Source organism: Cygnus atratus, unplaced genomic scaffold (assembly GCF_013377495.2).
Source record: "Cygnus atratus isolate AKBS03 ecotype Queensland, Australia unplaced genomic scaffold, CAtr_DNAZoo_HiC_assembly HiC_scaffold_57, whole genome shotgun sequence".
NCBI classification, from domain to species: domain Eukaryota; kingdom Metazoa; phylum Chordata; class Aves; order Anseriformes; family Anatidae; genus Cygnus; species Cygnus atratus.
Window position 1 is genome coordinate 88,977 of NW_026110182.1, and position 26,024 is coordinate 115,000.

Below are 26,024 nucleotides of genomic sequence, written 5' to 3' on the forward strand. Positions count from 1 at the left end.
CGTGGCGTTGTTCAGGCCGGCTGTAGGGATTTGGGGCCCGATGTTGTAACCGGGAGCGGCTTCGCATCCGGACTGGCCCGGCGTGGCTGGAGCGGCTGCTGCGTTCAGGCACCGGGGAATCGCTGGAGGACCCCGATGCCGTTTCGCTGTCAGAGCTGCTGCTGCTGCTGCTCTGAGCACTGGGGGTTGTAGCACGTCTGCTCCCACACCGTCTTCGGGTCTGCCTCTGGGTATTTGGGGCCCGGTGTTGGAATGGGGAGCGGCTTCTTCTGTGGGCCGTCCCCTGCTGGCTGGAGCATCGTCTCCGTTTAGGCCCCGGGGACCCACTGGGGGACCCCGATGCCGCCCGCCTGGCAGATCTGGTTGCTGCTGCTGCTCCCAGCACCAGTTTGTGGTGCACGGCTGCTCCTGCGGCGTCTTCGGGGCCGGCTCTGGGGATCTGGGGCTGGACGTTCCAGCGGTGAGCGGCTTCTCGTCCGGGGTCGCCCCCGCTGGCTGGCGGGGTGTCTGCCTTCGGGCACCGTGGAGCGACTGGAGGTTCCTGGTGCTGTTCCACTGGCAGAGCTGCTGCTGCTGTCGCTGCTGCTCTGAGCACTGGGGGTTGTAGCACGTCTGCTCCGATGCCGTCTTCGGGTCTGCCTCTGGGTATTTGGGGCCTGGTGTTGTAATGGGGAGCGGCTTCTCTGGGCCGTCCCCTGCTGGCTGGAGCATTGTCTCTCTTCAGGCCCCGGGGATCCACTGGGGGACCCTGATGCCGCCCGCCTGGCAGATCTGGTGCTGCTGCTGCTCCCAGCACCACCAGTTTGTGGTGCATGGCTGCTCCTGAGGCGTCTTCGGGGCCGGCTCTGGGGATCTGGGGCTGGACGTTCCAGCGGTGAGCGGCTTCTCGTCCGGGGTCGCCCCCGCTGGCTGGCGGGGTGTCTGTCTTCGGGCACCATGGGGCGATTGGAGGTTCCTGGTGTTGTTTCAGTGTTAGGGCTGTGAGTGCTTCTCTCAGCACTGGTGTCATGGCGTCTTCGGGGCTGGTTAAAGGTGCCTGGTGCCCAAAGTACATGGCGGATCGTCGTCCGGTCCTCTCTCCCGTCTTCTACTGTCAGTCACCAGGATCCCTTGTAATGGCCACAGTGCTGCCTGGCTGCTGGTGCCCACGCCAGCGCAGCTGTCGCACTCCCAGGTGCCTGCGCTGTTGGTCAAGTTGGAGCAGCGCCGGTGGGTGCCTTCGGCAGCGCAGGAGCGGCACAGGAGCAGCTGCCAGGGCCTGGGGAAGCAAAGAGTTGTGGCTGTGAGGACAAAGTGTCTGAGCCAGGGAGTGGCCGGCACACCCCTTGTGCTCTGTCCTGGCTCCCCCAGCATGTGCTGAGGCTGAGGACCTGTGCAGAGCCGCAGATGGCTGCTGAGGCAACTCACCCCTGTCCCTCCGCCTGCTCCCTGCCTTGTGGGTAAAGGCATTCCCTGGCAGTACAGCGCCGGCACCTCTCTTGCAGCGATGCAGAGGCGTTGTTGTTCTCCCAGGCTGGTCCTCTGCAAGAGAAGGGACGAAATTGTCCAGTCCCTGGCCATGCGCAGCGCTTGTGCCCTCGTGTCTAGAGAGCAGGGCAGAGGGACACCAACCTGACTGGGACTCGGATCCCTCGGATCCCCATGATGGACATTTCTGAACGAAACTCCCCCTGTTTCTGCAGACGGGGCACTTGATGCGGTGATTGTCTGTGTGTATGGCCAGTTCCTGCAGCAGAAACACATGCGGTGAGAGGTGAGCGGGCCCTGGTGCTGCTGAGCACCTGCCGTGCCCGCAGGGTGAGGGGAGGGCTCCTACCTGGATGCAGCCCCGGTGGAACCAGGCGTGACTGCAGGCTGGGCACACCATGGTGTGGTAGGACTTGCTGTCCCCCACAGGGTCCATGCAGATGGTGCAGGTGGTGTCCTGCTCTGGAGCTGCCTGCACTGCCTGCTGAGGGCGGTGCTCCCAGCAGAAGGACCTGGGGGGGAGAGGGAAGGGAAGGGCGAGGTGAGAAGTGCTGGGCCTGCCGCGGTTGTGGCGAGGAGGGCAGAGGAACGTGAAGGAGCCCCAGGCCCATCCAGGCTCTGGCGCTGCCTCTGGCTCTGCCAGGCTGCTGGGAAGCACCACCGTGGGGTCCTCTCTTGCTTGGCTGGTGCTGGCAGCCCTTACCTGTACCGCCCAAAGAACTGGGTGACACATTCTCCCTCCGAGGCGCAGGGGAGATGGAAGCTGCGTTCACAGCCCGTCTCCGTGCAGGTGATGGTGGCCCCTCGCTCGCCACAAACGAAGCATTGCTGAAAAGAACACAGCAGCCCCATTAGCAGCAGGCTCGATGCCGCCGCCACCGCTGGCCCCACACCCCTGGGCAGGGCAGGGCACAGGGTGCGGGCGCTGCTGGGTCACACTCTGCAGACCCGCCTGGCGGACGAGGCTCGTCTGCCAGAGCAGCAGTTTGTCCCGGAGCAGGTTGGAAAGGCTGGGATTGCTTCCTTGGGGTCCAGGCTAAGCTTGCGGGAGCATCTCCTGGCACAAACCTCCCTGTTCCCCATCAGGTCCTCACCTTCTGGGATGCCCGCTTGATCGCGCATCGGATGTCGTCAGGACGGTACCCCTCTATGTGTTTGCGCATGCTTCCACGCCGTGAAAGGCTATCCACAAAATACTGTAGAAGAGAAAAGAGCAGGATCTCATTAGGGGTCGTAGAGGAAGGGACCGTCCCTGGTGGGATGCTGACAGGAGCCACGGAGAACTCACCAGGCAAAACGCGTGGGCACAGAGCCCATTCCTTTTGTGTTTGGGGCCGCAGATGTTTGGGTCAGCATCTGCCCGGCCACACAGCATGCATGCTGGAGGGGAGAGAGCAAACGGCACAGCCATTGAGCGCCTTTGCGGGGCCAGGTGTCCCTGAGGGACTGTCCCCGAGGGCCTGTTCTGTCCCTGCCACGCTGGCTGATGGGCAGGGCCAGAGGCTGTGGAGGGGAAGGGGGCACAGCAGGCACAAGGGTCCCAGCAGGCACCCACAGCCCGACCTGGGCCCCCCCTGCCAAGGAGCAGAGGGGCCCTGCCCCGGGGTGGTTGGGGAGCCCCTGCCTGCCCCTGCCTCCCCTCTCAGCCACAGGCACCCCCCCCAGCCCCTCCCCGCCCTCCTGTGGGATGGGATGCTTTTCTCTCACCTTGTTCCCTCGAGTCGGGAGCCTTCCGCTTCATTGCAGACATGGTGCACTTCGACAGCGAGCACTTGGAGAGTCGCTGCCCCAGCAGTGCCGGGGTTTCTCCTCCACACGCTCCTCTGCCGACCCTGAGGGAGAAGCAGGACGAGGGTGAGTCTGTAGCACGGGCCCGAGGTGTGGGACCCCTCCTCCCTCGGCAGCCCCGGCCAGCCCCCTCCTCCCTGCTCTCTCCCCAACTCACCAAATCGCACTGAGGCACGGCCCGAGCCCAGCAGCCTTTTATCTGCTCCTCGCCCCGCGGGTCACAGTGGCCATTGTGACATCACCACCGCACGCCCCCCGTTTGGGCAGGGACCCACTGTGACAGAGCCCCCGCCTCACGGGGGTGGCTGGAGGTGCCCCGCTGGGGCCTGGGCCCTTGGCACCCAAGCAAGAGGGTGGCCGCTCTTGCAGCCGGCGCGGGCTCAAACGCCGGGTCCCGCGGCACGCGGTGGAGAGGAAGGATTGCTTCCCTCGGCCTGCTGGCAACGCTCCCCGTGCCACAGGCAGGAGCGGAGATGTCCCTCGGACAGGGCTGCAGCCCTGGAGTGGCGGCGCCTGCACCGCACCTTTGGGCCAGCATTGCCACCCTCCGGGACAGCCGCAGGACACCTGGCGTTTGGCTCGCAGCTTGCTCCCTCCTCACGTCCTTCTCCTCCACGGTTTCTCGAGAGCAGGGTGAGACCAGAGCTCGTTTTCTCCCCCAGACATCAGCAAGAGACGTTACAAAGCCAGCGGTCTTAATAGTCTTTACTGCAGTTGACAGTCCGGTCTGAGCCCTGACTCCTTTCTCCAACTCTCACCATCAGGGTTCAAAGCCTCCTAATTAGAATCACAGAATCGTAGAATCATTAAGGGTGGAAAAGTCCCTCAAGATCATCTGGTCCAACTATCCCCCTACTACCAATGTCACCCACTAAAGCATGTCCCTAAGCACCACGTACAGCCTTTCCTTGAACACCCCCAGGTGACTCCACTACTTCCCTGGGCAACCCGTTCCAATTCCTGACTATTCTTTCTGAGAAGAAATTGTAGTGGGCCTACTTGGCAAGTTTTGGTAGCGGGGGCCCATAGGGGTGGCTTCTGTGCGAAGAATCCAGAAGCTGCCCCATTTTAGATAAGGGCCCTGCTGCTGTCCAGAGCCAAGCCAATAAGCGGTGTTGTTTGCGTCTCTGTGAGAGCATATTTAAGAAAGGGAAAAAGCTGCTGCGGAACAGCAGCTGGGAGAGAGAGAGGAGTGAGAAACAGCCTTGCAGACCCAAGGTCAGTGAAGGAGTGGGAGGAGGTGCTCCAGGCACCACAGCAGAAGTTCCCCTGCGGCCTGTGGCGAGGACCACGGTGAAGCAGGTTGTCCCCCCTGCAGCCCATGGAGTAGCACGGTGGAGCAGGGTTCCACGCTGCAGCCCGTGGAAGAGGCCACGGTGGAGCAGGTGGACCTACACTGAAGCAGGCTGCAGCCTGTGGAGGATCCCCGCCAGAGCAGATTCCGGGCCGGAGCTGCAGCCCGTGGAGAGGAGCCCACGCAGGAGCAGGTGACCTGGCAGGAGCTGCCGCCCGTGGGGGACCCAGGTTGGAGCAGTGTGCTCCTGACGGATGGACCCCGTGGTACGGACCCGTATCTGGAGCAGTTCTTGAAGAGCTGCTGCCTGTGGGAAGCCCACGCAGGATCACTTTGGGAACGACCGCATCCCACGTTGGAGCAGGGGAAGAGAGTGACCGAGAAGGAACGGCAGAGACGAAGTGCTATAGACTGACCAGAACCGCCATTCCCCCATTCCCCTGCACCACTTGGTTAAAGAGGTAGAGGAGGGTGGATGGGGGCAAGGTGTTTTGGGTTTCTTTCTTTTGTTTCTCACTTCTCTAGCTTGTTAGTAATAGGCAATAATTCTTAATGTCTCCCTGCTCTGAGTCTGTTTTGCCTGTCACAATAATTGTTGAGTGATGTCCCCATTCTTATCTCAACCCTTGAGCCCTTTGCATCGTATTTTCTCCCCCTTTCCCATTCAGGAGGGGGAGTGAGAGAGAGGCTGCGGTGGAACTTGGCTGCCCACCCGAGAAAACCACCACTAATTTCCAAACTAAACCTCTGGCACAACTTGAGGCCATACTTTCTAGTCCTGTCACTAGTTGTCTGTGAGACGAGGCCGACCCCTAGCTCCCCACAACTTCCTTTAAGGTAGATGTGGAGAGCAGTAAAGTCTCCCCTGTGTTTTCCGTGTTAAGATCCCGCTTCTGGATTAAAGCTGACAAAAGAGCAAACATCAGCTGGGGTGGGTATGGTAAGCCCCCAAGCCACCATGACAACACAACCCTTCCCTTCACCCAACCCCCCTCTAACCCCTCATATTTATAGTACTTAAAATGGGGAGGGAGGGAGCTTTCCTCACAAATAAGGCTTTGCACCCTAAAAATGCAGGTCTGCACCTTACAGTGCAACTGGGGGCCCTAAAGATAAGGCATTGTGCCCTGAAAATGACAGCCTGGGCCATAAAAGTGAGGGTGTAAGCAATAAGAAGCCAGCTTTGTGTCCAGAGAGCAGTCACGGGGGAGCGTGGGGAGGCCTGGTCGTCAAGGTGAGGCTTTAGACCTGAACCCTGGGCCTTTGGAGTCTCTGGCTTGCAGCCTGGACCCTACAATGACGCTCTGGTCCCTCCAAATGGGTGTTTGGACCCTTAAAGGAGGCTCTGGGCCCTCAAATTGAGGCCTTGTCTCCTAGCGTGAGGATTTGGGACCTGAAGAAGCGGGGTATTTCCTCACAAAGAAGGCTTTGTACCCTAAAAATGCAGGTCTGCACCTTACAGTGCAACTAAGGGGCCCTAAAGATAAGGCATTGTGCCCTGAAAATGACAGCCTGGGCCATAAAAGCGAGGGTGTAAGTAATGAGAAGCCAGCTTTATCTCCAGAGAGCAGTCTCAGGGCCCTGAACCAAAGGGCTTGGTCCCTACAAAGGAGCCCCTGGGCCTGCAAACTGAGGGTTTAGGCGATCAGAAGACGACTTGGGATGCCAAGAGGAGGTTCTGGAGCCTTAAAAGAAGGCTTCGGAGCCTAGAGAGGAAACACGGGGGCTTACTAATGCGGCTTTGAAGACTTAAAATGGGGACGGAGCGGGAGCGTGGGGAGGCTTGGTCGTCAAGGTGAGGCTTTAGACCTGGACCCTGGGCCTTTGGAGTCTCTGGCTCACGGACTGGACCCTACAATGATGCTTTGGTCCCTCCAAATGGGTGTTTGGACCCTTAAAGGAGGCTCTGGGCCCTCAAATTGAGGCCTTGTCTCCTAGCGTGAGGATTTGGGACCTGAAGAAGCGGGGTATTTCCTCACAAATAAGGCTTTGTACCCTAAAAGGCAGCTCTGCACCTCACAGTGCAACTGGGGGCCCTAAAGATAAGGCATCGTGCCCTGAAAATGACAGCCTGGGCCATAAAAGTGAGGGTGTATGCAATAAGAATCCAGCTTTGTCTGCAGAGAGCAGTCTCAGGGCCCTGAACCAAAGGGCTTGGTCCCTACAAAGGAGCCCCTGGGCCTGCAAACTGAGGGTTTAGGTGATTGTGTTGGGTCTGTCTAGGATGGAGTCACCTTTCCCTGCAGCAGCCCACACAGTGCTGTGCTCTGCAGTCGTAGCTGGAACAGCACTGGTATCACTCCAGTGTTGTGTCTGTTGCTGCGTAGTGCTGGCACAGCATCGGGACTCCCTCCAAGCCCCCAAGAGCCAGCAGACTGGGGGTGGGCAAGTGATGGGGAGGGGACATCGCCAGGGCAGCTGACCTAAACCAACCAAAGGGATATTCCATAACACCTGATGTCACTCAGCAATAAAAAGGGGGGCTCTTGTGGGGGAGGGGTCTGTCCTCCTGAACAACCGCTACGCGTTTTGAGGCCCTGCTTCCCAGGATGTGGCCAAACATAGCTTGTTGATGGGAAGTAGAGAATAACTTTTTTTTCTTTCTCTACGTGCTTCCGTGCGGCCTTATTGTTTCTTTTATTTCTTTTTTCTCCCCTTTCCCTTTCCCTTTAATTAAATCATTCTCATCTCAAACCTCGAGCTCTTTGTGTTGTATTTTCTCGCCCTTCCTCTTTGGGGGGGGGGGGGGAAGTGAGAGAGCGGTTGTGGTGGAGCTCGGCTGCCCACCCGAGTAAAACCACAGTGATCAGAAGAAGACTTGGGATGCCAAGTGGGTGTTCTGGAGCCTGAAAAGAAGGCTTTGGAGCCTAAAAAGCGTAAGAAGGCCTGTTTTTGTGGTTTTGAATGAGATTTTACATTGCTTAGGAGGAAGGAATGTGATATTGAGATACGGTTGCAGTGATAAAAGCTTACCAGACAACCTTGTGAAATGCAGACTACAACCGTTCTCTTTAATGCAATTAGGCATAAATCACGGTGTCACATCAAGTCTGATAAGGTAAAAAATATTGCCACCTCACAGCGTAAAACTCAGGAGAAACTTGAAAAATAAGAGGCTGGTAATTGAAAGCCGTGCATTATCTGTGAAGCGTCGGATAGGTTGTGAACCTGGACTTCCCATTCAATGGGGAAACAGGGGAGGGTCCCGGTCGTCGAGAGAGAAACTATATAAATTGTGCTATGGAACTAATAGGCACGCTCCTGCTTGCAAGACGCCTGCCATTGCAATCGTGAATAAAAAAGCTACTTCACTGAGATCCTCGCCTGAGCCTATGTTATTGGCTGCAGAGCGTTTCTCACAAAGTGGGGGCTCGTCCGGGAGCCAGTCACCTTCTGGGGAGTCCCACTACCACCGCAGCAGGAAGGCATGCCCTGCTGATTTCAGCGGTCCTGTGCCTTGGCGACGGTGGTTCTGCAGAGAGCTGACGAAGGAAGCAAGGCTGGTTAAGAAGGCAGGACTGGTGAAGAATTAGGGGGGAAAAAAAAAAGGCACTCCGGTTTTGAGAATCGACCCGGTAGCTCTGTGCACAGGCCAAGGTAAGAAATACTAAGTATTGCCTTGGCAGTCGGGTGAGACTTGTGTGACATGTGATTGAGATGTACTTTTGTATGAAGCGACTGCGGAGACCTGATCTGCGGTTCCGTAGCTCCGCTATCTAATGGGGGGGAGGCAGGGGAGCAGGGGGACATGGCTTAGTCGCGCGAGTGAGGCTGAAGCTGACGCGCGCGCGTGATCTCTCAGCACAGATGGGATTGGCAGCAAGCTTTATTGTGATGGCGGCTGGGGACTGGAGCCAGGACGTGGGGCTGGAGCACGGCTGCTCCCGTGGCGTTGTTCAGGCCGGCTGTAGGGATTTGGGGCCCGATGTTGTAACCGGGAGCGGCTTCGCATCCGGACTGGCCCGGCGTGGCTGGAGCGGCTGCTGCGTTCAGGCACCGGGGAATCGCTGGAGGACCCCGATGCCGTTTCGCTGTCAGAGCTGCTGCTGCTGCTGCTCTGAGCACTGGGGGTTGTAGCACGTCTGCTCCCACGCCGTCTTCGGGTCTGCCTCTGGGTATTTGGGGCCTGGTGTTGGAATGGGGAGCGGCTTCTTCTGTGGGCCGTCCCCTGCTGGCTGGAGCATCATCTCCGTTTAGGCCCCGGGGACCCACTGGGGGACCCCGATGCCGCCCGCCTGGCAGATCTGGTGCTGCTGCTGCTCCCAGCACCAGTTTGTGGTGCACGGCTGCTCCTGCGGCGTCTTCGGGGCCGGCTCTGGGGATCTGGGGCTGGACGTTCCAGCGGTGAGCGGCTTCTCGTCCGGGGTCGCCCCCGCTGGCTGGCGGGGTGTCTGCCTTCGGGCACCGTGGAGCGACTGGAGGTTCCTGGTGCTGTTCCACTGGCAGAGCTGCTGCTGCTGTCGCTGCTGCTCTGAGCACTGGGGGTTGTAGCAGCTCTGCTCCGATGCCGTCTTCGGGTCTGCCTCTGGGTATTTGGGGCCTGGTGTTGTAATGGGGAGCGGCTTCTCTGGGCCGTCCCCTGCTGGCTGGAGCATTGTCTCTCTTCAGGCCCCGGGGATCCACTGGGGGACCCTGATGCCGCCCGCCTGGCAGATCTGGTGCTGCTGCTGCTCCCAGCACCACCAGTTTGTGGTGCATGGCTGCTCCTGAGGCGTCTTCGGGGCCGGCTCTGGGGATCTGGGGCTGGACGTTCCAGCGGTGAGCGGCTTCTCGTCCGGGGTCGCCCCCGCTGGCTGGCGGGGTGTCTGTCTTCGGGCACCATGGGGCGATTGGAGGTTCCTGGTGTTGTTTCAGTGTTAGGGCTGTGAGTGCTTCTCTCAGCACTGGTGTCATGGCGTCTTCGGGGCTGGTTAAAGGTGCCTGGTGCCCAAAGTACATGGCGGATCGTCGTCCGGTCTCTCTCCCGTCTTCTACTGTCAGTCACCAGGATCCCTTGTAATGGCCACAGTGCTGCCTGGCTGCTGGTGCCCACGCCAGCGCAGCTGTCGCACTCCCAGGTGCCTGCGCTGTTGGTCAAGTTGGAGCAGCGCCGGTGGGTGCCTTCGGCAGCGCAGGAGCGGCACAGGAGCAGCTGCCAGGGCCTGGGGAAGCAAAGAGTTGTGGCTGTGAGGACAAAGTGCCTGAGCCAGGGAGTGGCCGGCACACCCCTTGTGCTCTGTCCTGGCTCCCCCAGCATGTGCTGAGGCTGAGGACCTGTGCAGAGCCGCAGATGGCTGCTGAGGCAACTCACCCCTGTCCCTCCGCCTGCTCCCTGCCTTGTGGGTAAAGGCATTCCCTGGCAGTACAGCGCCGGCACCTCTCTTGCAGCGATGCAGAGGCGTTGTTGTTCTCCCAGGCTGGTCCTCTGCAAGAGAAGGGACGAAATTGTCCAGTCCCTGGCCATGCGCAGCGCTTGTGCCCTCGTGTCTAGAGAGCAGGGCAGAGGGACACCAACCTGACTGGGACTCGGATCCCTCGGATCCCCATGATGGACATTTCTGAACGAAACTCCCCCCTGTTTCTGCAGACGGGGCACTTGATGCGGTGATTGTCTGTGTGTATGGCCAGTTCCTGCAGCAGAAACACATGCGGTGAGAGGTGAGCGGGCCCTGGTGCTGCTGAGCACCTGCCGTGCCCGCAGGGTGAGGGGAGGGCTCCTACCTGGATGCAGCCCCGGTGGAACCAGGCGTGACTGCAGGCTGGGCACACCATGGTGTGGTAGGACTTGCTGTCCCCCACAGGGTCCATGCAGATGGTGCAGGTGGTGTCCTGCTCTGGAGCTGCCTGCACTGCCTGCTGAGGGCGGTGCTCCCAGCAGAAGGACCTGGGGGGGAGAGGGAAGGGAAGGGCGAGGTGAGAAGTGCTGGGCCTGCCGCGGTTGTGGCGAGGAGGGCAGAGGAACGTGAAGGAGCCCCAGGCCCATCCAGGCTCTGGCGCTGCCTCTGGCTCTGCCAGGCTGCTGGGAAGCACCACCGTGGGGTCCTCTCTTGCTTGGCTGGTGCTGGCAGCCCTTACCTGTACCGCCCAAAGAACTGGGTGACACATTCTCCCTCCGAGGCGCAGGGGAGATGGAAGCTGCGTTCACAGCCCGTCTCCGTGCAGGTGATGGTGGCCCCTCGCTCGCCACAAACGAAGCATTGCTGAAAAGAACACAGCAGCCCCATTAGCAGCAGGCTCGATGCCGCCGCCACCGCTGGCCCCACACCCCTGGGCAGGGCAGGGCACAGGGTGCGGGCGCTGCTGGGTCACACTCTGCAGACCCGCCTGGCGGACGAGGCTCGTCTGCCAGAGCAGCAGTTTGTCCCGGAGCAGGTTGGAAAGGCTGGGATTGCTTCCTTGGGGTCCAGGCTAAGCTTGCGGGAGCATCTCCTGGCACAAACCTCCCTGTTCCCCATCAGGTCCTCACCTTCTGGGATGCCCGCTTGATCGCGCATCGGATGTCGTCAGGACGGTACCCCTCTATGTGTTTGCGCATGCTTCCACGCCGTGAAAGGCTATCCACAAAATACTGTAGAAGAGAAAAGAGCAGGATCTCATTAGGGGTCGTAGAGGAAGGGACCGTCCCTGGTGGGATGCTGACAGGAGCCACGGAGAACTCACCAGGCAAAACGCGTGGGCACAGAGCCCATTCCTTTTGTGTTTGGGGCCGCAGATGTTTGGGTCAGCATCTGCCCGGCCACACAGCATGCATGCTGGAGGGGAGAGAGCAAACGGCACAGCCATTGAGCGCCTTTGCGGGGCCAGGTGTCCCTGAGGGACTGTCCCCGAGGGCCTGTTCTGTCCCTGCCACGCTGGCTGATGGGCAGGGCCAGAGGCTGTGGAGGGGAAGGGGGCACAGCAGGCACAAGGGTCCCAGCAGGCACCCACAGCCCGACCTGGGCCCCCCCTGCCAAGGAGCAGAGGGGCCCTGCCCCGGGGTGGTTGGGGAGCCCCTGCCTGCCCCTGCCTCCCCTCTCAGCCACAGGCACCCCCCCCAGCCCCTCCCCGCCCTCCTGTGGGATGGGATGCTTTTCTCTCACCTTGTTCCCTCGAGTCGGGAGCCTTCCGCTTCATTGCAGACATGGTGCACTTCGACAGCGAGCACTTGGAGAGTCGCTGCCCCAGCAGTGCCGGGGTTTCTCCTCCACACGCTCCTCTGCCGACCCTGAGGGAGAAGCAGGACGAGGGTGAGTCTGTAGCACGGGCCCGAGGTGTGGGACCCCTCCTCCCTCGGCAGCCCCGGCCAGCCCCCTCCTCCCTGCTCTCTCCCCAACTCACCAAATCGCACTGAGGCACGGCCCGAGCCCAGCAGCCTTTTATCTGCTCCTCGCCCCGCGGGTCACAGTGGCCATTGTGACATCACCACCGCACGCCCCCCGTTTGGGCAGGGACCCACTGTGACAGAGCCCCCGCCTCACGGGGGTGGCTGGAGGTGCCCCGCTGGGGCCTGGGCCCTTGGCACCCAAGCAAGAGGGTGGCCGCTCTTGCAGCCGGCGTGGGCTCAAACGCCGGGTCCCGCGGCACGCGGTGGAGAGGAAGGATTGCTTCCCTCGGCCTGCTGGCAACGCTCCCCGTGCCACAGGCAGGAGCGGAGATGTCCCTCGGACAGGGCTGCAGCCCTGGAGTGGCGGCGCCTGCACCGCACCTTTGGGCCAGCATTGCCACCCTCCGGGACAGCCGCAGGACACCTGGCGTTTGGCTCGCAGCTTGCTCCCTCCTCACGTCCTTCTCCTCCACGGTTTCTCGAGAGCAGGGTGAGACCAGAGCTCGTTTTCTCCCCCAGACATCAGCAAGAGACGTTACAAAGCCAGCGGTCTTAATAGTCTTTACTGCAGTTGACAGTCCGGTCTGAGCCCTGACTCCTTTCTCCAACTCTCACCATCAGGGTTCAAAGCCTCCTAATTAGAATCACAGAATCGTAGAATCATTAAGGGTGGAAAAGTCCCTCAAGATCATCTGGTCCAACTATCCCCCTACTACCAATGTCACCCACTAAAGCATGTCCCTAAGCACCACGTACAGCCTTTCCTTGAACACCCCCAGGTGACTCCACTACTTCCCTGGGCAACCCGTTCCAATTCCTGACTATTCTTTCTGAGAAGAAATTGTAGTGGGCCTACTTGGCAAGTTTTGGTAGCGGGGGCCCATAGGGGTGGCTTCTGTGCGAAGAATCCAGAAGCTGCCCCATTTTAGATAAGGGCCCTGCTGCTGTCCAGAGCCAAGCCAATAAGCGGTGTTGTTTGCGTCTCTGTGAGAGCATATTTAAGAAAGGGAAAAAGCTGCTGCGGAACAGCAGCTGGGAGAGAGAGAGGAGTGAGAAACAGCCTTGCAGACCCAAGGTCAGTGAAGGAGTGGGAGGAGGTGCTCCAGGCACCACAGCAGAAGTTCCCCTGCGGCCTGTGGCGAGGACCACGGTGAAGCAGGTTGTCCCCCTGCAGCCCATGGAGTAGCACGGTGGAGCAGGGTTCCACGCTGCAGCCCGTGGAAGAGGCCACGGTGGAGCAGGTGGACCTACACTGAAGCAGGCTGCAGCCTGTGGAGGATCCCCGCCAGAGCAGATTCCGGGCCGGAGCTGCAGCCCGTGGAGAGGAGCCCACGCAGGAGCAGGTGACCTGGCAGGAGCTGCCGCCCGTGGGGGACCCAGGTTGGAGCAGTGTGCTCCTGACGGATGGACCCCGTGGTACGGACCCGTATCTGGAGCAGTTCTTGAAGAGCTGCTGCCTGTGGGAAGCCCACGCAGGACCACTTTGGGAACGACCGCATCCCACGTTGGAGCAGGGGAAGAGAGTGACCGAGAAGGAACGGCAGAGACGAAGTGCTATAGACTGACCAGAACCGCCATTCCCCCATTCCCCTGCACCACTTGGTTAAAGAGGTAGAGGAGGGTGGATGGGGGCAAGGTGTTTTGGGTTTCTTTCTTTTGTTTCTCACTTCTCTAGCTTGTTAGTAATAGGCAATAATTCTTAATGTCTCCCTGCTCTGAGTCTGTTTTGCCTGTCACAATAATTGTTGAGTGATGTCCCCATTCTTATCTCAACCCTTGAGCCCTTTGCATCGTATTTTCTCCCCCTTTCCCATTCAGGAGGGGGAGTGAGAGAGAGGCTGCGGTGGAACTTGGCTGCCCACCCGAGAAAACCACCACTAATTTCCAGACTAAACCTCTGGCACAACTTGAGGCCATACTTTCTAGTCCTGTCACTAGTTGTCTGTGAGACGAGGCCGACCCCTAGCTCCCCACAACTTCCTTTAAGGTAGATGTGGAGAGCAGTAAAGTCTCCCCTGTGTTTTCCGTGTTAAGATCCCGCTTCTGGATTAAAGCTGACAAAAGAGCAAACATCAGCTGGGGTGGGTATGGTAAGCCCCCAAGCCACCATGACAACACAACCCTTCCCTTCACCCAACCCCCCTCTAACCCCTCATATTTATAGTACTTAAAATGGGGAGGGAGGGAGCTTTCCTCACAAATAAGGCTTTGCACCCTAAAAATGCAGGTCTGCACCTTACAGTGCAACTGGGGGCCCTAAAGATAAGGCATTGTGCCCTGAAAATGACAGCCTGGGCCATAAAAGTGAGGGTGTAAGCAATAAGAAGCCAGCTTTGTGTCCAGAGAGCAGTCACGGGGGAGCGTGGGGAGGCCTGGTCGTCAAGGTGAGGCTTTAGACCTGAACCCTGGGCCTTTGGAGTCTCTGGCTTGCAGCCTGGACCCTACAATGACGCTCTGGTCCCTCCAAATGGGTGTTTGGACCCTTAAAGGAGGCTCTGGGCCCTCAAATTGAGGCCTTGTCTCCTAGCGTGAGGATTTGGGACCTGAAGAAGCGGGGTATTTCCTCACAAAGAAGGCTTTGTACCCTAAAAATGCAGGTCTGCACCTTACAGTGCAACTAAGGGGCCCTAAAGATAAGGCATTGTGCCCTGAAAATGACAGCCTGGGCCATAAAAGCGAGGGTGTAAGTAATGAGAAGCCAGCTTTATCTCCAGAGAGCAGTCTCAGGGCCCTGAACCAAAGGGCTTGGTCCCTACAAAGGAGCCCCTGGGCCTGCAAACTGAGGGTTTAGGCGATCAGAAGACGACTTGGGATGCCAAGAGGAGGTTCTGGAGCCTTAAAAGAAGGCTTCGGAGCCTAGAGAGGAAACACGGGGGCTTACTAATGCGGCTTTGAAGACTTAAAATGGGGACGGAGCGGGAGCGTGGGGAGGCTTGGTCGTCAAGGTGAGGCTTTAGACCTGGACCCTGGGCCTTTGGAGTCTCTGGCTCACGGACTGGACCCTACAATGATGCTTTGGTCCCTCCAAATGGGTGTTTGGACCCTTAAAGGAGGCTCTGGGCCCTCAAATTGAGGCCTTGTCTCCTAGCGTGAGGATTTGGGACCTGAAGAAGCGGGGTATTTCCTCACAAATAAGGCTTTGTACCCTAAAAGGCAGCTCTGCACCTCACAGTGCAACTGGGGGCCCTAAAGATAAGGCATCGTGCCCTGAAAATGACAGCCTGGGCCATAAAAGTGAGGGTGTATGCAATAAGAATCCAGCTTTGTCTGCAGAGAGCAGTCTCAGGGCCCTGAACCAAAGGGCTTGGTCCCTACAAAGGAGCCCCTGGGCCTGCAAACTGAGGGTTTAGGTGATTGTGTTGGGTCTGTCTAGGATGGAGTCACCTTTCCCTGCAGCAGCCCACACAGTGCTGTGCTCTGCAGTCGTAGCTGGAACAGCACTGGTATCACTCCAGTGTTGTGTCTGTTGCTGCGTAGTGCTGGCACAGCATCGGGACTCCCTCCAAGCCCCCAAGAGCCAGCAGGCTGGGGGTGGGCAAGTGATGGGGAGGGGACATCGCCAGGGCAGCTGACCTAAACCAACCAAAGGGATATTCCATAACACCTGATGTCACTCAGCAATAAAAAGGGGGGCTCTCGTGGGGGAGGGGTCTGTCCTCCTGAACAACCGCTACGCGTTTTGAGGCCCTGCTTCCCAGGATGTGGCCAAACGTCGCTCGTTGATGGGAAGTAGAGAATAACTTTTTTTTCTTTCTCTACGTGCTTCCGTGCGGCCTTATTGTTTCTTTTATTTCTTTTTTCTCCCCTTTCCCTTTCCCTTTAATTAAATCATTCTCATCTCAAACCTCGAGCTCTTTGTGTTGTATTTTCTCGCCCTTCCTCTTTGGGGGGGGGGGGGAAGTGAGAGAGCGGTTGTGGTGGAGCTCGGCTGCCCACCCGAGTAAAACCACAGTGATCAGAAGAAGACTTGGGATGCCAAGTGGATGTTCTGGAGCCTGAAAAGAAGGCTTTGGAGCCTAAAAAGCGTAAGAAGGCCTGTTTTTGTGGTTTTGAATGAGATTTTACATTGCTTAGGAGGAAGGAATGTGATATTGAGATACGGTTGCAGTGATAAAAGCTTACCAGACAACCTTGTGAAATGCAGACTACAACCGTTCTCTTTAATGCAATTAGGCATAAATCACGGTGTCACATCAAGTCTGATAAGGTAAAAAATATTGCCACCTCACAGCGTAAAACTCAGGAGAAACTTGAAAAATAAGAGGCTGGTAATTGAAAGCCGTGCATTATCTGTGAAGCGTCGGATAGGTTGTGAACCTGAACTTCCCATTCAATGGGGAAACAGGGGAGGGTCCCGGTCGTCGAGAGAGAAACTATATAAATTGTGCTATGGAACTAATAGGCACGCTCCTGCTTGCAAGACGCCTGCCATTGCAATCGTGAATAAAAAAGCTACTTCACTGAGATCCTCGCCTGAGCCTATGTTATTGGCTGCAGAGCGTTTCTCACAAAGTGGGGGCTCGTCCGGGAGCCAGTCACCTTCTGGGGAGTCCCACTACCACCGCAGCAGGAAGGCATGCCCTGCTGATTTCAGCGGTCCTGTGCCTTGGCGACGGTGGTTCTGCAGAGAGCTGACAAAGGAAGCAAGGCTGGTTAAGAAGGCAGGACTGGTGAAGAATTAGGGGGGAAAAAAAAAAGGCACTCCGGTTTTGAGAATCGACCCGGTAGCTCTGTGCACAGGCCAAGGTAAGAAATACTAAGTATTGCCTTGGCAGTCGGGTGAGACTTGTGTGACGTGTGATTGAGATGTACTTTTGTATGAAGCGACTGCGGAGACCTGATCTGCGGTTCCGTAGCTCCGCTATCTAATGGGGGGGAGGCAGGGGAGCAGGGGGACATGGCTTAGTCGCGCGAGTGAGGCTGAAGCTGACGCGCGCGCGTGATCTCTCAGCACAGATGGGATTGGCAGCAAGCTTTATTGTGATGGCGGCTGGGGACTGGAGCCAGGACGTGGGGCTGGAGCACGGCTGCTCCCGTGGCGTTGTTCAGGCCGGCTGTAGGGATTTGGGGCCCGATGTTGTAACCGGGAGCGGCTTCGCATCCGGACTGGCCCGGCGTGGCTGGAGCGGCTGCTGCGTTCAGGCACCGGGGAATCGCTGGAGGACCCCGATGCCGTTTCGCTGTCAGAGCTGCTGCTGCTGCTGCTCTGAGCACTGGGGGTTGTAGCACGTCTGCTCCCACACCGTCTTCGGGTCTGCCTCTGGGTATTTGGGGCCCGGTGTTGGAATGGGGAGCGGCTTCTTCTCTGGGCCGTCCCCTGCTGGCTGGAGCATCGTCTCCGTTTAGGCCCCGGGGACCCACTGGGGGACCCCGATGCCGCCCGCCTGGCAGATCTGGTGCTGCTGCTGCTCCCAGCACCAGTTTGTGGTGCACGGCTGCTCCTGCGGCGTCTTCGGGGCCGGCTCTGGGGATCTGGGGCTGGACGTTCCAGCGGTGAGCGGCTTCTCGTCCGGGGTCGCCCCCGCTGGCTGGCGGGGTGTCTGCCTTTGGGCACCGTGGAGCGACTGGAGGTTCCTGGTGCTGTTCCACTGGCAGAGCTGCTGCTGCTGTCGCTGCTGCTCTGAGCACTGGGGGTTGTAGCAGCTCTGCTCCGATGCCGTCTTCGGGTCTGCCTCTGGGTATTTGGGGCCTGGTGTTGTAATGGGGAGCGGCTTCTCTGGGCCGTCCCCTGCTGGCTGGAGCATTGTCTCTCTTCAGGCCCCGGGGATCCACTGGGGGACCCCGATGCCGCCCGCCTGGCAGATCTGGTGCTGCTGCTGCTCCCAGCACCACCAGTTTGTGGTGCACGGCTGCTCCTGCGGCGTCTTCGGGGCCGGCTCTGGGGATCTGGGGCTGGACGTTCCAGCGGTGAGCGGCTTCTCGTCCGGGGTCGCCCCCGCTGGCTGGCGGGGTGTGTGCCTTCGGGCACCAAGGAGTGACTGGAGGTTCCTGGTGCCCTCTGGCTGGCCAAGCTGGGGGTGCTGCTCCCAGCGCTGGGTTCTGCAGCACGGCTGCTCCTGCAGCGGCTTCTTCCAGGATCGTTACAGGTGTCTTGGGCCTGATGTACAGGCTGGCAGATTGTCCTCTGTTCTGTCCCTGGCCGCCTCCTCTCAGTCACCTGGGAACTGTGGGATGGCCCCGGTGCTGCCTGGCTGCTGGCGCTGCTGAGGCTGCTGCTTTCAGGTGCTGGGGAGCCACGGGAGGGCCCCAGAGGCTCTGGACTGGAGGTGCTGGGGCCGGCGAGCCCCAGGTTGGCACTGGAGGCTGTAAGGGGAGACAGGAAGGTGAGTGGGATGGACTTCCAGACCCACGGCAGTAGAGGCTCTGATCCGTCCAGGGTCAGAGAGACTCTGGCAAGGCTGCCCTGAGCCCCTGCAGCCAGGCCTTGCCTGGCCACAGCCCAGCAGCATGAGGCCTTTGCCTCTTACCGGTGCCCACGCCAGCGCAGCTGTCGCACTCCCAGGTGCCTGCGCTGTTGGTCAAGTTGGAGCAGCGCCGGTGGGTGCCTTCGGCAGCACAGGAGCGGCACAGGAGCAGCTGCCAGGGCCTGGGGAAGCAAAGGGTTGTGGGTGTGAGGACAAAGTGTCTGAGCCAGGGAGTGGCCGGCACATCCCTTGTGCTCTGTCCTGGCTCCCCCAGCATGTGCTGAGGCTGAGGACCTGTGCAGAGCCGCAGATGGCTGCTGAGGCAACTCACCCCTGTCCCTCCGCCTGCTCCCTGCCTTGTGGGTAAAGGCATTCGCTGACATCACAGCGCTGGTGCCTCTCTCGCAGTGATGCAAAGGCGTCGTTGTTCTCCCAGGTTGGTCTTCTGCGAGAGAAGGGAGGGAAATTGTCCAGTCCCTGGCCATACACAGCGCTTGTGCCCTCGTGTCTAGAGAGCAGGGCAGAGGGACACCAACCTGAATGGGACTCGGATCCCCATGACGAACATTTCTGAACAAAACTCCCCCCTGTTTCTGCAGATGGGGCACTGGAAGCAGAGAATGCCTGCGCACACAGCTTGTCCCTGCAGCAGAAACACATGCGGTGAGAGGTGAGCGGGCCCTGGTGCTGCTGAGCACCTGCCGTGCCCGCAGGGTGAGGGGAGGGCTCCTACCTGGATGCAGCCCCGGTGGAACCAGGCGTGACTGCAGGCTGGGCACACCATGGTGTGGTAGGACTTGCTGTCCCCCACAGGGTCCATGCAGATGATGCAGGTGGTGTCCTGCTCTGGAGCTGCCTGCACTGCCTGCTGAGGGCGGTGCTCCCAGCAGAAGGACCTGGGGGGGAGAGGGAAGGGAAGGGCGAGGTGAGAAGTGCTGGGCCTGCCGCGGTTGTGGCGAGGAGGGCAGAGGAACGTGAAGGAGCCCCAGGCCCATCCAGGCTCTGGCGCTGCCTCTGGCTCTGCCAGGCTGCTGGGAAGCACCACCGTGGGGTCCTCTCTTGCTTGGCTGGTGCTGGCAGCCCTTACCTGTGCTGCCCAAAGAACTGGGTGACACATTCTCCCTCCGAGGCGCAGGGGAGATGGAAGCTGCGTTCACAGCCCGTCTCCGTGCAGGTGATGGTGGCCCCTCGCTCGCCACAAACGAAGCATTGCTGAAAAGAACACAGCAGCCCCATTAGCAGCAGGCTCGATGCCGCCGCCACCGCTGGCCCCACACCCCTGGGCAGGGCAGGGCACAGGGTGCGGGCGCTGCTGGGTCACACTCTGCAGACCCGCCTGGCGGACGAGGCTCGTCTGCCAGAGCAGCAGTTTGTCCCGGAGCAGGTTGGAAAGGCTGGGATTGCTTCCTTGGGGTCCAGGCTAAGCTTGCGGGAGCATCTCCTGGCACAAACCTCCCTGTTCCCATCAGGTCCTCACCTTCTGGGATGCCCGCTTGATTGTGTGCTGTATATCCTCCAGTAAAAATCCCAAAATTCCCTCCTGTAGGTTTCCAGGCCGATAAAGGCCATTCGCAAGAAACTATAGAAGAGAAAAGAGCAGGATCTCATTAGGGGTCGTAGAGGAAGGGACCGTCCCTGGTGGGATGCTGACAGGAGCCACGGGGAACTCACCAGACAAAAAACGTGGGCACAGAGCCCATTCCTTTCGCGTATGGGCCCGCAGATATTTGGGTCAGCATCTGCCCGGCCACACAGCATGCATGCTGGAGGGGAGAGAGCAAACGGCACAGCCATTGAGCACCTTTGCGGGGCCAGGTGTCCCTGAGGGACTGTCCCCGAGGGCCTGTTCTGTCCCTGCCACGCTGGCTGATGGGCAGGGCCAGAGGCTGTGGAGGGAAGGGGGCACAGCAGGCACAAGGGTCCCAGCAGGCACCCACAGCCCGACCTGGGCCCCCCCTGCCAAGGAGCAGAGGGGCCCTGCCCCGGGGTGGTTGGGGAGCCCCTGCCTGCCCCTGCCTCCCCTCTCAGCCACAGGCACCCCCCCCAGCCCCTCCCCGCCCTCCTGTGGGATGGGATGCTTTTCTCTCACCTTGTTCCCTCGAGTCGGGAGCCTTCCGCTCCATTTCAGACATGGTGCACTTCGACAGCGAGCACTTGGAGAGTCGCTGCCCCAGCAGTGCCGGGGTTTCTCCTCCACACACTCCTCTGCCGACCCTGAGGGAGAAGCAGGACGAGGGTGAGTCTGTAGCACGGGCCCGAGGTGTGGGACCCCTCCTCCCTCGGCAGCCCCGGCCAGCCCCCTCCTCCCTGCTCTCTCCCCAACTCACCAAATCGCACTGAGGCACGGCCCGAGCCCAGCAGCCTTTTATCTGCTCCTCGCCCCGCGGGTCACAGTGGCCATTGTGACATCACCACCGCACGCCCCCCGTTTGGGCAGGGACCCACTGTGACAGAGCCCCCGCCTCACGGGGGTGGCTGGAGGTGCCCTGCTGGGGCCTGGGCCCTTGGCACCCAAGCAAGAGGGTGGCCGCTCTTGCAGCCGGCGCGGGCTCAAACGCCGGGTCCCGCGGCACGCGGTGGAGAGGAAGGATTGCTTCCCTCGGCCTGCTGGCAACGCTCCCCGTGCCACAGGCAGGAGCGGAGATGTCCCTCGGACAGGGCTGCAGCCCTGGAGTGGCGGCGCCTGCACCGCACCTTTGGGCCAGCATTGCCACCCTCCGGGACAGCCGCAGGACACCTGGCGTTTGGCTCGCAGCTTGCTCCCTCCTCACGTCCTTCTCCTCCACGGTTTTTCGAGAGCAGGGTGAGACCAGAGCTCGTTTTCTCCCCCAGACATCAGCAAGAGACGTTACAAAGCCAGCGGTCTTAATAGTCTTTACTGCAGTTGACAGTCCGGTCTGAGCCCTGACTCCTTTCTCCAACTCTCACCATCAGGGTTCAAAGCCTCCTAATTAGAATCACAGAATCGTAGAATCATTAAGGGTGGAAAAGTCCCTCAAGATCATCTGGTCCAACTATCCCCCTACTACCAATGTCACCCACTAAAGCATGTCCCTAAGCACCACGTACAGCCTTTCCTTGAACACCCCCAGGTGACTCCACTACTTCCCTGGGCAACCCGTTCCAATTCCTGACTATTCTTTCTGAGAAGAAATTGTAGTGGGCCTACTTGGCAAGTTTTGGTAGCGGGGGCCCATAGGGGTGGCTTCTGTGCGAAGAATCCAGAAGCTGCCCCATTTTAGATAAGGGCCCTGCTGCTGTCCAGAGCCAAGCCAATAAGCGGTGTTGTTTGCATCTCTGTGAGAGCATATTTAAGAAAGGGAGAAAACTGCTGCGGAACAGCAGCTGGGAGAGAGAGAGGAGTGAGAAACAGCCTTGCAGACCCAAGGTCAGTGAAGGAGTGGGAGGAGGTGCTCCAGGCACCACAGCAGAAGTTCCCCTGCGGCCTGTGGCGAGGACCACGGTGAAGCAGGTTGTCCCCCTGCAGCCCATGGAGTAGCACGGTGGAGCAGGGTTCCACGCTGCAGCCCGTGGAAGAGGCCACGGTGGAGCAGGTGGACCTACACTGAAGCAGGCTGCAGCCTGTGGAGGACCCGCGCCAGAGCAGATTCCGGGCCGGAGCTGCAGCCCGTGGAGAGGAGCCCACGCAGGAGCAGGTGACCTGGCAGGAGCTGCCGCCTGTGGGGGACCCAGGTTGGAGCAGTGTGCTCCTGACGGATGGACCCCGTGGTACGGACCCGTATCTGGAGCAGTTCTTGAAGAGCTGCTGCCTGTGGGAAGCCCACGCAGGATCACTTTGGGAACGACCGCATCCCACGTTGGAGCAGGGGAAGAGAGTGACCGAGAAGGAACGGCAGAGACGAAGTGCTATAGACTGACCAGAACCGCCATTCCCCCATTCCCCTGCACCACTTGGTTAAAGAGGTAGAGGAGGGTGGATGGGGGCAAGGTGTTTTGGGTTTCTTTCTTTTGTTTCTCACTTCTCTAGCTTGTTAGTAATAGGCAATAATTCTTAATGTCTCCCTGCTCTGAGTCTGTTTTGCCTGTCACAATAATTGTTGAGTGATGTCCCCATTCTTATCTCAACCCTTGAGCCCTTTGCATCGTATTTTCTCCCCCTTTCCCATTCAGGAGGGGGAGTGAGAGAGAGGCTGCGGTGGAACTTGGCTGCCCACCCGAGAAAACCACCACTAATTTCCAAACTAAACCTCTGGCACAACTTGAGGCCATACTTTCTAGTCCTGTCACTAGTTGTCTGTGAGACGAGGCCGACCCCTAGCTCCCCACAACTTCCTTTAAGGTAGATGTGGAGAGCAGTAAAGTCTCCCCTGTGTTTTCCGTGTTAAGATCCCGCTTCTGGATTAAAGCTGACAAAAGAGCAAACATCAGCTGGGGTGGGTATGGTAAGCCCCCAAGCCACCATGACAACACAACCCTTCCCTTCACCCAACCCCCCTCTAACCCCTCATATTTATAGTACTTAAAATGGGGAGGGAGGGAGCTTTCCTCACAAATAAGGCTTTGCACCCTAAAAATGCAGGTCTGCACCTTACAGTGCAACTGGGGGCCCTAAAGATAAGGCATTGTGCCCTGAAAATGACAGCCTGGGCCATAAAAGTGAGGGTGTAAGCAATAAGAAGCCAGCTTTGTGTCCAGAGAGCAGTCACGGGGGAGCGTGGGGAGGCCTGGTCGTCAAGGTGAGGCTTTAGACCTGAACCCTGGGCCTTTGGAGTCTCTGGCTTGCAGCCTGGACCCTACAATGACGCTCTGGTCCCTCCAAATGGGTGTTTGGACCCTTAAAGGAGGCTCTGGGCCCTCAAATTGAGGCCTTGTCTCCTAGCGTGAGGATTTGGGACCTGAAGAAGCGGGGTATTTCCTCACAAAGAAGGCTTTGTACCCTAAAAATGCAGGTCTGCACCTTACAGTGCAACTAAGGGGCCCTAAAGATAAGGCATTGTGCCCTGAAAATGACAGCCTGGGCCATAAAAGCGAGGGTGTAAGTAATGAGAAGCCAGCTTTATCTCCAGAGAGCAGTCTCAGGGCCCTGAACCAAAGGGCTTGGTCCCTACAAAGGAGCCCCTGGGCCTGCAAACTGAGGGTTTAGGCGATCAGAAGACGACTTGGGATGCCAAGAGGAGGTTCTGGAGCCTGAAAAGAAGGCTTCGGAGCCTAGAGAGGAAACACGGGGGCTTACTAATGCGGCTTTGAAGACTTAAAATGGGGACGGAGCGGGAGCGTGGGGAGGCTTGGTCGTCAAGGTGAGGCTTTAGACCTGGACCCTGGGCCTTTGGAGTCTCTGGCTCACGGACTGGACCCTACAATGATGCTTTGGTCCCTCCAAATGGGTGTTTGGACCCTTAAAGGAGGCTCTGGGCCCTCAAATTGAGGCCTTGTCTCCTAGCGTGAGGATTTGGGACCTGAAGAAGCGGGGTATTTCCTCACAAATAAGGCTTTGTACCCTAAAAGGCAGCTCTGCACCTCACAGTGCAACTGGGGGCCCTAAAGATAAGGCATCGTGCCCTGAAAATGACAGCCTGGGCCATAAAAGTGAGGGTGTATGCAATAAGAATCCAGCTTTGTCTGCAGAGAGCAGTCTCAGGGCCCTGAACCAAAGGGCTTGGTCCCTACAAAGGAGCCCCTGGGCCTGCAAACTGAGGGTTTAGGTGATTGTGTTGGGTCTGTCTAGGATGGAGTCACCTTTCCCTGCAGCAGCCCACACAGTGCTGTGCTCTGCAGTCGTAGCTGGAACAGCACTGGTATCACTCCAGTGTTGTGTCTGTTGCTGCGTAGTGCTGGCACAGCATCGGGACTCCCTCCAAGCCCCCAAGAGCCAGCAGGCTGGGGGTGGGCAAGTGATGGGGAGGGGACATCGCCAGGGCAGCTGACCTAAACCAACCAAAGGGATATTCCATAACACCTGATGTCACTCAGCAATAAAAAGGGGGGCTCTTGTGGGGGAGGGGTCTGTCCTCCTGAACAACCGCTACGCGTTTTGAGGCCCTGCTTCCCAGGATGTGGCCAAACATCGCTCGTTGATGGGAAGTAGAGAATAACTTTTTTTTCTTTCTCTACGTGCTTCCGTGCGGCCTTATTGTTTCTTTTATTTCTTTTTTCTCCCCTTTCCCTTTAATTAAATCATTCTCATCTCAAACCTCGAGCTCTTTGTGTTGTATTTTCTCACCCTTCCTCTTTGGGGGGGGGGGGGAAGTGAGAGAGCGGTTGTGGTGGAGCTCGGCTGCCCACCCGAGTAAAACCACAGTGATCAGAAGAAGACTTGGGATGCCAAGTGGATGTTCTGGAGCCTGAAAAGAAGGCTTTGGAGCCTAAAAAGTGTAAGAAGGCCTGTTTTTGTGGTTTTGAATGAGATTTTACATTGCTTAGGAGGAAGGAATGTGATATTGAGATACGGTTGCAGTGATAAAAGCTTACCAGACAACCTTGTGAAATGCAGACTACAACCGTTCTCCGTAATGCAATTAGGCATAAATCACGGTGTCACATCAAGTCTGATAAGGTAAAAAATATTGCCACCTCACAGCGTAAAACTCAGGAGAAACTTGAAAAATAAGAGGCTGGTAATTGAAAGCCGTGCATTATCTGTGAAGCGTCGGATAGGTTGTGAACCTGGACTTCCCATTCAATGGGGAAACAGGGGAGGGTCCCGGTCGTCGAGAGAGAAACTATATAAATTGTGCTATGGAACTAATAGGCACGCTCCTGCTTGCAAGACGCCTGCCATTGCAATCGTGAATAAAAAAGCTACTTCACTGAGATCCTCGCCTGAGCCTATGTTATTGGCTGCAGAGCGTTTCTCACAAAGTGGGGGCTCGTCCGGGAGCCAGTCACCTTCTGGGGAGTCCCACTACCACCGCAGCAGGAAGGCATGCCCTGCTGATTTCAGCGGTCCTGTGCCTTGGCGACGGTGGTTCTGCAGAGAGCTGACAAAGGAAGCAAGGCTGGTTAAGAAGGCAGGACTGGTGAAGAATTAGGGGGGAAAAAAAAAGGCACTCCGGTTTTGAGAATCGACCGGGTAGCTCTGTGCACAGGCCAAGGTAAGAAATACTAAGTATTGCCTTGGCAGTCGGGTGAGACTTGTGTGACGTGTGATTGAGATGTACTTTTGTATGAAGCGACTGCGGAGACCTGATCTGCGGTTCCGTAGCTCCGCTATCTAATGGGGGGGAGGCAGGGGAGCAGGGGGACATGGCTTAGTCGCGCGAGTGAGGCTGAAGCCGACGTGCGCGCATGATCTCTCAGCACAGATGGGATTGGCAGCAAGCTTTATTGTGATGGTGGCTGGGGACTGGAGCCAGGACGTGGGGCTGGAGCACGGCTGCTCCCGTGGCGTTGTTCAGGCCGGCTGTAGGGATTTGGGGCCCGATGTTGTAACCGGGAGCGGCTTCGCATCCGGACTGGCCCGGCGTGGCTGGAGCGGCTGCTGCGTTCAGGCACCGGGGAATCGCTGGAGGACCCCGATGCCGTTTCGCTTTCAAAGCTGCTGCTGCTGCTGCTCTGAGCACTGGGGGTTGTAGCACGTCTGCTCCCACGCCGTCTTCGGGTCTGCCTCTGGGTATTTGGGGCCTGGTGTTGGAATGGGGAGCGGCTTCTTCTCTGGGCCGTCCCCTGCTGGCTGGAGCATCGTCTCTGTTTAGGCCCCGGGGATCCACTGGGGGACCCCGATGCCGCCCGCCTGGCAGATCTGGTGCTGCTGCTGCTCCCAGCACCAGTTTGTGGTGCACGGCTGCTCCTGCGGCGTCTTCGGGGCCGGCTCTGGGGATCTGGGGCTGGA

The 26,024-nt window shown here is 58.7% G+C and overlaps 3 protein-coding genes across 3 annotated transcripts; all 3 read right to left on the reverse strand.

Moving 5' to 3' along the window:
* Positions 1–1,026: 1,026 nt before the first annotated feature.
* Positions 1,027–3,589, reverse strand: LOC126913763 (PHD finger protein 7-like). Its single transcript, XM_050716953.1, is given in 6 exon segments — positions 1,027–1,258; positions 1,408–1,521; positions 1,612–1,669; positions 1,672–1,726; positions 1,817–1,979; positions 2,171–3,589. Coding segments are annotated over 6 exon segments (771 nt in total). The 5' UTR covers positions 2,320–3,589.
* On the reverse strand, positions 2,550–13,301 carry LOC126913764 (PHD finger protein 7-like). Its single transcript, XM_050716954.1, is given in 10 exon segments — positions 2,550–2,663; positions 2,756–2,847; positions 3,175–3,299; positions 8,762–9,135; positions 9,486–9,690; positions 9,840–9,953; positions 10,044–10,185; positions 10,188–10,237; positions 10,239–10,412; positions 10,604–13,301. Coding segments are annotated over 10 exon segments (1,539 nt in total). The 5' UTR covers positions 10,753–13,301.
* On the reverse strand, positions 10,983–20,943 carry LOC126913765 (PHD finger protein 7-like). The gene is made up of 14 exons (XM_050716955.1): positions 20,930–20,943; positions 20,325–20,449; positions 19,907–19,998; positions 19,713–19,814; positions 19,323–19,447; positions 18,969–19,131; positions 18,772–18,878; positions 18,567–18,680; positions 18,299–18,417; positions 17,916–18,134; positions 17,193–17,520; positions 11,608–11,732; positions 11,189–11,280; positions 10,983–11,096 (listed from the first exon to the last, which is right to left on the reverse strand). The coding sequence occupies exons 1-14, from the start codon at positions 20,941–20,943 to the stop codon at positions 10,983–10,985; spliced, it is 1,839 nt and encodes a 612-aa protein (XP_050572912.1).
* Between the last annotated feature and the right edge of the window lie 5,081 nt (positions 20,944–26,024).

Bases quoted from the DNA above. Each gene is read 5' to 3' on its own strand.
- LOC126913765 (XM_050716955.1), bottom strand. The intron at 19,132-19,322 runs GTAAGGGCTGCC...TCTCCCCCCCAG, and splicing joins CAGTTCTTTGGGCAGCACAG to GTCCTTCTGCTGGGAGCACC. The intron at 11,281-11,607 runs GTGAGAGAAAAG...TCTCCCCTCCAG, and splicing joins TCCCGACTCGAGGGAACAAG to CATGCATGCTGTGTGGCCGG.